This window comes from Centrocercus urophasianus, unplaced genomic scaffold, assembly GCF_019232065.1.
Source record: "Centrocercus urophasianus isolate 14NV4802_14NV808 unplaced genomic scaffold, USGS_Curo_1.0 seq_15, whole genome shotgun sequence".
In the NCBI taxonomy this organism is placed as follows: Eukaryota; Metazoa; Chordata; class Aves; order Galliformes; family Phasianidae; genus Centrocercus; species Centrocercus urophasianus.
In genome coordinates, this window is record NW_024884697.1 from 41,972,597 (window position 1) to 41,983,989 (window position 11,393).

Here is an 11,393-nt window from a genome sequence, read left to right on the forward strand (position 1 = left end):
CCTGAGTCTCACATGTTTCATGTCTTAAAAATATCATTATCAGTCAGGACGACAATTTATGAGTTATTTGCACGTGAAATGGCTGATAACTGTTAGGCAGTTAAAAAAGACAGTGACAGTTCTGATAAACTAGTATTCATGTTACATGTGATTTCTCTAACAAGTATTTAGCTGAGTGCACCTAAATTCTTTATGCTAGTTACTAGGTAACAAATACATGGTAATATAACTTGTCTAAACCAGTGATATAAATAGGATAAACATTGCAGAATTTGACAAGATAGAGTAAATAAGAATTTGCTTTGGAATATTTGGGAAATTACAACTGACAATTTTCTACCTATTTGCATTAGGAATTCTTAGGTCAAGTGTTAAGAATGTTTTATGTAGATTCAAAATCTCTTCTAAAAGAAGAACAATCTTTTCAGCTGCAGAAAAGATGCAAGCAAAGAACAAAGTAGAGTCAAAATAAATCTGTTCTTGATTTCTGAGTTAAACAAGTTTCATTCCAGCAAAACTTGTATCTTAGCATTCTCACAGCACAAGAGTGCATTATGCATTACGTTTATATAAAATAGCATCATGTTTATATGACAACAGCCTGAAGTAGCTGGAAACAGATCATGATGTCCAAAGGAATTGGAGGCTGAATTTCATTTCCATCCAAGCGAAGATAACGAAGGCGGGGGATGTTACCATAAAGACCGTAGTCTTCCGCTACAGCAATTGAGACTGGGCATATCTGAGTACCATTGACACCTGAAAATGTAGATCACACATGTTAGTGAATTTCCAGGGGGAGGGTTCTTGAAACTAAAATGTCCTTAGAAAAAGAATACAACCTTGCACCAATGTTTGTGTGGGAGTCACTTTCTCTTGTTGAAATAACACCAAATTAACAAATCTACATTTGTTAATGTAGAAATGTACATTGAGATAATGTAATTTAGAGCAGTGAATCACATATTTAACTATATGCTATACGCTATAATTGTGAACAAAGTGTGCTAGACATATAATCTCATCTTGGACAGAGACAAAACCAACTAGCTTAGACAATTGCACCAGTAAGTATATTTTGAAACATAACTGTGACTTCACAGAGTCAGAGTCAGGAGGCAGAACAAAGCTAATGCTGAGGAATTTTGAAGATCTTTCTTCAGAGATATGCAATAATATGCACATATCTTCTGATTACAGCCTCCAAATTCATTTGAAGTTATGACAGAACAACCACAACAAGAACAACAACAAAAAACATGATTCTTGGTTTTTTTTCAAAGAGAAAAGTAGTATTTCTAATACTGCCCAGATGTTGGCAATGTCTTGAAAGACTTTGTCATGGAGACTGGATATATACATCTAGCTAGTCTATCAGAAATATTCTAAGAAAATCTCTTTGCATATGTTGTGAAATTTGATTAATGCATTAAATATTCTTCTAAGACATTTGATAGCATTGGAAGAAACAAAGTACAATTTATTTTCTTGTGTGAAGATATGAAACAGGAAGTTTAAGAATAAGGTTATGGAAGCAATTATGGAAGCAATTATAAAAAGTTTTGCAAATGAATCAATACCGTATAGCAGGCAATATTTGTCTTTTCAGGTCACAATGCACTTCAAAGAGCCAAAGAGCACTGCTGTCCTTAGAAGACAAGATGGCTTCAAATGAATTCTAAAATTCTGTGTTCTCTGATCTAGGAAATATCACAGTGGAATAGTGTTCACTAGGCTAATTATTCCAGCCTTAATATGAGAAAACCATCTATAAATTGATTTCTTGATGATATATGGTATAAAGTGGTTTTGTTATCATATAAATAGTAAATCCTACCCAAATTATCAGAGGAGTAAAAGCCTTTATGTCTTTCAATCCTGGGTTCGTAGGTCTGTTGTTGAATTTTGCCAGCAAAAGGAGGGACAGGGCAATCAAGTTACATTAGTATTGTTTCCTCAAAGGAACTGATTCATAGTGTCAGTCTAAGCAAACCATTTAGTTCCATTTACAAACTCTGGAGAGAACTGGACGCATAGAAAAGTTGATTAGTGTCTCCTAAAGATAGGATGAATTTCCCTCTGGAATTGTGGAGGACTAAATGACTAATTTAAAGCACATACTAAAATCTTGGATGGTTATTTTAAATAAGACAAATTCATCTGTGGTCAGTATTATTGACAAGTAGCATAATATTTACACTGAGACTCTGGAGCTGCTATTGGGGAAAACTGAAGTGTTCCTCATTACTGGCTAATACTCTACATCTGCTGAAGAGCTACAAAAGATCCTGCTTCTTTTTCCAGTATAAATTTATAACATCTTAACGTTTAGAAAGTGAGTTGATATAGAAGATGGATGTATTAGGACATATAGGAGTGGGAGTGTGTGGCTGTTCTACTATTACAGCATCTAGCAGCACCTACTATGCTCAAATTGTTGGACTTCCTTTCCTCTTTTTGTATTAATTAACAACAGCTATCTGTATTTTTCTGGGCTCTTTCACCAAGAAAGCCAGTAACAGTGATATCTCAGGAGTCTGACAATTAGACAGGATCTAGAACATAGACCATTTTCTTCCAAATATCCTAAAATGAATTTTGAGACATTGGCATTGCTACTTGGCCCAAGGAGTTCTCCCATTTTCTTTGCATGGAACAGTATTATCTCAAAGGAGCTAGCTCAGCCTTCTTACATTCCCCCAGGGAAACTTAATATTTGCTCCCTTTTATCACTCCTTTGATAACATTGTAATGCCATCTGCTTATCATTGTTCATTCTCTACGTTGTCATTTCATGCATTCACCTCTTTTCGCTTCCTCTAACACTCTCTATCCCATGATTTGACATCTCACAGCCTTGCATTTGTACCTCATAAATAAATATGCAAGCAGCTATAATTTAATGATGAAACAGGAGTGATGCTTATCTGGTGTAGCCATGATTGATTTTTGTTTTATGTTGATTTCGCTTCCAAATGTTGTGTACTATTGTATTTTGTAGTGCAGTGGGATTCTTGGTGAAGGGACACAACAAAATCTTGGTTTCATCAAGACCGGATTACCACTGGTTTCACTGGGCTTCGGTGCAATAAAAAGTGGACAAACAATATTAACAAACAAATTTTTGTGTCTGAACTCTTGCGGTGCCAACAGTATAACTATGAACAACCAAGAGGAAAGAAAATAGCTACTAGCAACTATGCAGGACGATCTGAGAATTAATGTTGTAGAAGAGGTCACACTAAGCATGCATAAGTAAATTTTCAGATGGATTTTTTATGGAAAAATCAGGTCCAAGCTTTCACAATTACTTTTCTTTCAAGTTCTTTATATTTGTTACATTGAAATAATGACAGACCATTGTCTTCTTGTGCTTAAGAACAATCTGCAGACCAATGACACAACTTAATTATCCTGCCTGACAGAATTAAATTCCTTGCATGCAGTAAAATACACATCAAAGCACTGTGCAATGGTGCCTATGTTCATTATAGTACCTCTTGAACAATTACACTCCTGTGGTAATACAACTTAGATAATACCAGTATTTTATTTAATATATTAGTTTTTTAATATATGTGTTTGACTACTTTTTACATGGCCACTAAGAATAAAACTTCATTGGAAAAAATTATTGAGAGAAAAATTTCAAAGAGCTTAAGTAATGGATGTTCAATTTGAAAAGTGGTAAAGACATTTAGAAATATAAGTCTTGTGGAAAATCATTGTGACTTAGACTCATGGATATTCATGTGTCATTGGAAAATGAGACTTCAGTTTACAGATACTAGATAGGTTACTTTTTATGGTTTAAACTTACTTTAAAACTTAAGAAAGGAAAATAATCTGGCAGCTGCACAAATGCTTCTTTGCTACCTAAACACGAAACACATCTTAACTGGGCAAGTTACATTCCAATGATTTCAGTTCACTGTCCATTTAAAGTAACAGGAGATAAAGTCTACACCTAAGGCCCTGAAGTGAAGCAATTAAAATAAATCCCTTTGTAACCAGAGGGCACAGAAATATGTTCTGTAGCAGCATGTCATTAGCATTAACTCTAATTAACTGTTAGGCTTCTTGCAGACCACTTAAAAAGGTTCCAGTTGCACAAAATTCTTCTGTATTTATCAATTTTCATGCATTTGATTTCCAAAATCCAGAATTAATTAAATGATTAGTAGCTATCCTCCTTTGATATGTCTTTCTTTCATACAGAAGCCAAATTGTTACCTTTAGTAACACAACATAGAAAACAATTTGTTCAATTAAATCATGACAAGAAGACTAATGTGGAGACCTGGCAGTGATAATTAGAAAGCGACCACTTTGATTTTGTCCTTTGGCATGAAACACCTTACTGTACTGGCTAGCAAAAGGCAGCTGCAGATCAGTAATCAGAAATATTTATGATATGCAGGACTTGTACGCAGATACTCTACCTGGTATACCTTACCAGAACATTCCTGGTGTACCTAGATGCTGGAAACGTTGTTAGAAGCAGAGTTAGGATTTGAAAAGCTTCTACTGCCTTAGGAATAAAACCTTGTTTCATTTATATGGTGATGTTTGAAGAGGTAAACCTTAGTGGGACAAAGCTTCTGTAAAGTCAATTAAAAGACTGTTCATCAAGGAAGACTAAAATCTGGAAGTCAGCATTTTATTCACACACACACACACACAAAGGAAATATGGGGAGGATATTCAGAACTGAAACATTCAATAGCCACACTTTAGTTATATCCAGAATAGACTGTGTTGACTACAACCTACACTTTATTCTGTTTTAAGAGTCCCTATAGATAATTTAGGTGGACAAAGAGATTATCAAACCAGCTGAAAATATAGTGATTCTGGTACTCTAATTACTCTAATGTTCTCACAAACCTTGGAAATATGACAGTTATACAGATGTGCACTGAACATCCCAAACTATTACCCTCATTTTTTTATTGTTGTTTCTTGCTCATTTACTCTCATCGTATTTGCGTGAAAACTTAATTTTCTCTCACAAAATGGTCACTGGTGTGTATATATCAAAATTCAAATGGAAAAAAATCCTTAAACCTCCTACTTCTGATCTGCTTACAAGGAATTTTTTTTTTTTATCCCAGTGAACATTTTTCAAAAGTTGGTATTACTCAAATACACATATTTGTTTGTCATAGTTTAGAACAGAATTGAAAATTGGCCTCTGGGAGGTCCTTTTGCTTATTTCCCTATAACCCATTGCACATTTTTAATCTCTGCTTTCAACAAGTACTTTCTGAAGTTAAGCAGCCATTTTAAAAGAATTACTTCTTGGTGATATCGCTGATGATACACACTTACTTTTGATTCTGTTGTGATCAAGGTGAAGGTGCTCGAGATGAGCATTGATTGGTGGAATTTTAGTGAGCTGGTTATGAGACAGCTGTAGGTCTAGAATAGATGAAACATTAAACCCATTTGGGGGAATGCCATCATCAGATAATTTATTGTAGTTCAGCCTAAGGAAAGTCACTTTGGGTATTGCACTGAAGTAGTTTTCTGGGATAACTTCAATGGAGTTGTTGTCTAAAAACAGCTGCAGTGTGTTAGCTGGGATGCTTAAAGGCATCTTTTTGAGGGAATTTTTCGCTATGTTGAGTTGCATAAGACTGTTGAGTCCTTGGAAGGTGTCACTTTGAAGAGCGCTGTCCAACAAATTATTTTGGTGCAGATCTAACATAGTGAGATTTTCCAAATTGCTGAAGACTCCTTCTGGGATTCTGGAGATTTTGTTTCTAGCCAGCCTTAGCTGTTCCAAGCCCACAGGTAATGGAGCTGGCACCTCTTCCAACTCATTGTCTTCAAGGAATAAGTACAAAAGCCTTTTCAGCTTGCTGAGCACACCACTCTCAATTCCACTGTTGGTAATTTTATTCTTGTTCAGATTTATCCATCTCAAATGAGTGGCGTTAACAAAAGGCTTCTCTGAAATTGTTTCAATCAGGTTGTTTTGAAGATAGAGGTACCAAATTCTTGCTGGGATTGCAGGTATTTCTTTAAGTCCCTTGTTATCACAGTATAATGCATTGGGGAAGCTAGGAGGACAAAAACACTCTTGTGGGCACTCAAAAGTGTAGTGAGACCAATGCTCAGGATCCAGTTCACTATAAACTTGTCTCACAGTTCGAGTCCACACAGAATGGACTATGAATAATAGCAAAAGACTTGGACAGACTTTTAGAGTCATCATTTGCCTTAGAAGGGGAAAAAAACAATTAGTTGTCTCAAGAGAACTCTCTAACAGCATACCAAATTAACAAAGCATTATTACATTGCAAATAATATTTCCTTTATAAACAGCCAAATTTTGTCACCTATGGCATTTCCTAAATAGTAATATGAAGTATAGACAGTTCAGCATTATATGTTGAACATTTTCCTGATTTAACTTAGTTTTCACAATGGCTACAAATTTAACTGATGTTCATGCAGGGATCATTTCAAAGATGTAAAAGAATGGAGCGTGTCTCTGACATTAAATCAGTCCTTCTTATAAATGTATTTATTTTAGAATCTCCTGCACAGAGCTTTCTGTGTAAGCTAGTTTATGTAACTTATCATCTTCAATAATGCTATCAATACTGTGATGATATTAATACCTTTGTAGTCTGTGTTACTCCCTTTTAAATTAATCATATGATCTTTTCTGGTTTACCTCTCTTCTAAATTATAATGGCATCTGGATTAGATTTTCCAGATCTTTTTTCATCACATAAAAGTGAAAGATCAAAGAATGTTTTAACAGCTGTTTGTTGGGCATGTTCTTAAAAAGCTTGGAGGGAATATGTTTGAGTATTCCATTTCCCTTCCTCCCTTTCTCTTTCAAATTCAAAGTTATGAACTTTCTTCTCTAAAGCAAAGAAGCAAAACAAATGCCTGATCTAAATTACAAAAAAAAGGCAAGTGCTAACTGAATTATCTTGCGTACACTCTTGCATTTTGTAACTTTTTCACCTACTTAACTACTTGCTTTGCTAATCCTTTTCACCATTAAACAATGAACAAGATCATCAATGATCATTTGCTCCAACAGGACATATTTATGTAGCACAAAAACAGTGCTTCACAAACTCTATTATCTAGTTTGCTTTTTGAAATGCAGGAGCAAGAGAGGGCTGAGATTTCTGGTCAAAATATAGAGATTGGTTCTGGAAGAAAAAGAACGTTTAAGTAAAGAGAGAATTATTTCCTATGTCTAGTGCAACATTAACAGCTTAGCTTTTACAGATTAACAGCTCAGCTAATTGCAGCATATCATATGCAGCCAGTTAATAGTTTTCAATTTTGTTATTATCAGTAACAAGTGCAACATTCTACAGATCTTCTAGTCTCAGAATCTGCTATTTGGAATTATTCCAAAACAGGGCAAAGAAAATATTTCTAAAGCATAACATATTTAATTTACATAGTGAAATGGTACCTTCTTACTCTGTAAATATTCATAATAATATGATATCATAATAAAAATAATATTTTTAAAATAAATATAAAGTAGTTTACCTTGTAAGTCAAGTTCCTGAAGCTGTCTGCAGCCAGTTAGAAATCACTGTTACAGCCTTTGGCTGCTAACCACTGTGTTTGCTTCCTGTCCTAAGAATTAATAGCATATAAAACTTGAATTATGTGCTAACATTCCCAGATGTATTACCATACACACCTTATTAGCTATTGTTCCTAATTTGAGGTTGCTTCAGATTTTGGGCTTACCTCAGCTTTCTTGGATCTCCCCTTTCTATTGGTCACTGCTGTTAGGCTGTAATAGCTTGAGTCAGGCTACAAGCCGTGTTCTATGAATACAGCCTAATATATACGCATCAGTGACTACAGCTTTTAACCCCTAAAATAGCTAAGGCACCTCAGCACCTAGACAAGAAAAGGCAGGAAATCCTGACTTTAACATCAAGCAGCCGCAGAGCTTAAGGCATTTGATTCTTACATTTTAGCAGATGAGATGATCTGGTCTAGATGAAACAGGTAACACAAAGTGTTCCTTTATTCAATACTTCTGTCAAATTATACTTTACACACAAAGCTTGCTTACATCATAATTCATTCTCATAATACCTGAACTGGCCACAAAGCATTAAAAACAGTGCCATCTGTTCCTACGGAAATCTTTTATTTGATTTTGATTAAATGCAGATGCTGCCTTGCCATTTAAAGATGTAATTCTTGATTAGGGGAAGAAAATAGCAAAAGCATTTGCTAAGAATTTTTTAATAACATATATTTTCATTTTTTTAAGGATTAAAACATGCCTTTTCTTTTTTCTTCTGAGACATTTTTGAATATATTTCTACTGAGATATCATATTCCACAGTGCCTCCTGCAGTGAGGTCTGTTTTTAATTATGTAAGCACCAATTAATTATCTTGTTTTATCACTGATCTAAAGTAAACTCTTTCCAGCCAAATCACTTTCTAAAGCATAGATGCATATTTCTCACATTAAATACTTTGGGGAGATTTTTGTTTTCTTTTCTGGTACAAAAAGTAACAGATAAATATCATAAAAACTAGCCAGGCTCAAAGCCAGAGCATAAGTATTTTAAAAGAAAAGTTAATGAAAATGCTACAAATGTAAAATACATCCTCAAAGCTTTTATGAGTTTATGTTTGTCATAAAACATATAATAAACTTAATTCAGTTCAATCTAATTTTTTTTAGTAACAAAATCTCCAATAACTTATTTCGTAATACTTCATACTTTGATTCCCAAATTCAGAATGTCTAAAAAGAGGTTTTAGAAATATCTAGTAACCTAATCTTCATTTTAATCCTCATTCTTTTATTTTGCAAAAATGACATAAATAAATAAATAAAAGGAAATCAACCCTTAAGTACATTTTCAGCTTCCACTGATTTCAGTAAGGCTAATGTTAACATGCCTGTAACATTCTAAACTTTTGTTGACAAGTACGTATTTGTACTAGCTTGCTTTTGTTTAGGGAAAAAAATACATCCTTATTACCCACTATTTTGATGTAGCCTAAGTACGGGCTTAAAAACAAAACAAGTGCTTAAGTGCTTCACTCCATTAGAACTCCAGACTCTTCACCATCTCTTACATTTACACCTATGCCTAAAAATAAAAGTTCTAGCTTTAAGCAGATATACTACTTATAAGCAAAAAATTAAATGTGCCATACTAACCTTCTCATTATGACTGCCATTTTAAAGAACTAGGCCTTAGAATGTTTCCTCCTGCAGCAGTCGTCGTGCTACATGCTAGTGACCAGAGAGCTGGTCAGCTGAACTCCATGGAAGGGAGATGGGTAGAGGTGAAAAGCACCACAGTATGAATGTTAAAATAGTTGTGAGTTCAGTTACAATTGATTTAAGGAGGCTGGACGATGAAAAGTATATCTGTGATTCTTGTCAAAGCCAGCCAGCACCGCGTAAATCTGGTTTGCATTTGTGTTAAATCTTCATGAAGTGAATATAGAATGGATACAGAGTTTTTTAGATTTGTTCACCATTAAGGAATGAGTCAAGACCTTCACAAACATTGAACTGAAAAGTTTAAAACAGTGAGTAATGGTGGCAGATATCTGCTGTGACACTCCACTGCAAGCTGCCAGATGTTGCACATTTAACAAGAAAGATTCATTATTCTTATGCTTCAGGAGGGTCTGAATTTTTCCTTTAACCTGCTGATCATGTACAGATGTTTATGATGCTATCACAGAAGTCCTAGGCAGAGGGACTTGTAGCTTACCTTGACAGACAGTGGAGCTGTTTGGGTAAACTGCCATTTGGCAAAGGAGAAGCATGTCATGACGTGACCTCTAAGGATTTGGAGACCAGGTATTTCATTGAGCTGTTCAAGCCAGTACAGAGGAGGACCTGTACTCACTTGAAGTTGATCAGAGGGCTGGAGCACCTCCTCTACAGGGGCAGGCTGAGAGAACTGGGGCTCTTCTGCCTGGAGAAGAGAATGCGCCAGGGGGATGTTATAGCAGCCTTCCGATACCTGAAGGGGGCCTTCAGGAAAGCTGGGGGGAGGTTGGGGGGACTTTTTATAAGGGCATGTAGTCATAGGACAAGGGGAAATGGTTTTAAACTGAAAGAGGGCAGATTTAGACTGGATATTAGGAAGAAATTCTTTACTGTCAAGGTGGTGAGACACTGGAACAGGTTGCCCAGTGAGGCTCGGAATGCCCCCTCCCTGGGAGCATTCAAGGCCAGGCTGGATGGGGCCTTGAGCATCCTGGTCTAGAGGGAGGTGTCCCTGCCTATAGCAGGGGGGTTGAAACTAGATGATCATAAGGGTCCCTTCCAATCCAAACCATTCTGTGATTCACCAGGAGAAAAAAAAACAGCAAGTTTATTTTCAAGATTTTTTTAACAAGATTTTTTATTTTATTTTTATTTTTATTTTTTTTTATACAAACAGCAGAAAAAAAAAAATGGAGAGAAAAGTCCTCAAAATTAGGAGAGAAAGCCTATGTTGACTATAATATGCATTCTCACATGCATTTAAACATTTTGGAAAGAGTGCTTTGGGAACACATGATTGGGTGCCCAAACAGATATCACAGAAAGGCCTACCTTCCGAGAAACCATCAAGACTGCCCACAAATTCTCCTTCATACATTTGTTTTGCATGATTCTCCATCATCTGGAGTTGCTATTAATTATTTAAAGGGTGCAATATATGGTGATAAATTTTTACAGGCTAATAAAAGATCATGGCCAAGATTTTAAAAAATGACTAATGGTTTGGGAGACTTTACATTTTGAGGATCCAACCTGAGACACTTTCCAAGGCCTTACTTTCAACAAGAGTCATTCTTAAGCTGTGAAGCTGGGCAGTCAAAAAATCAGTGAAGCACAAAATGTCCCTGAGATGATAAACAATCTCCAAGATCATATCTGCATGATAATAAAAGGAAATGCAAATATGATTACAACAAAAATCCCATGAATAGTCATTCTGTGGATTCTGTAGGTCTTTTAAAAATAAATTGTTGGGATTATTACAGTTTAAGGAGTATGTCTGAAATGATTATAAGATTTTTGTTCCATATTTATCCTGGCAATTCACATTGTTAATGACTGTCAGAAAAAAAAGAAAAAAGAAAGGAGAGTGAGGAGCACCAGTAACTGCAAAGAGTAGTAACATCTTCTTGAGCAGAGTAGTGGATATGTTTGGGAATAGGAACAACTCATGTGCTTGACAAAGACTAGAAGGGCTAAAAAACAGAGACTATCAAGACTTACAGGCAGGAGATAAGGATAACTGAGACTTCTGTAAGAGCAGTTGCTCTGCTTCAGTACTGACACTGCTGACAGGGAAGAAATGCATTGCTTTCTTTAAATAATGGCTGCCATATGTCTCAGATTTAGTATGAAGCAAGGTC

The 11,393-nt window shown here is 35.4% G+C and overlaps 1 protein-coding gene across 1 annotated transcript; it reads right to left on the reverse strand.

Moving 5' to 3' along the window:
• Nucleotides 1-586: 586 nt before the first annotated feature.
• Nucleotides 587-6,220, reverse strand: KERA (keratocan). The gene is made up of 2 exons (XM_042816218.1): nucleotides 5,332-6,220; nucleotides 587-759 (listed from the first exon to the last, which is right to left on the reverse strand). The coding sequence occupies exons 1-2, from the start codon at nucleotides 6,218-6,220 to the stop codon at nucleotides 587-589; spliced, it is 1,062 nt and encodes a 353-aa protein (XP_042672152.1).
• Nucleotides 6,221-11,393: the final 5,173 nt, after the last annotated feature.

Coding starts and splice junctions, on each gene's coding strand:
- KERA (XM_042816218.1), bottom strand. CDS start 6,220: ATGATGACTCTAAAAGTCTGTCCAAGTCTTTTGCTATTATTCATAGTC. Junction 760..5,331: donor TGATCACAACAGAATCAAAA/GTAAGTGTGTAT, acceptor CTACATTTTCAG/GTGTCAATGGTACTCAGATA.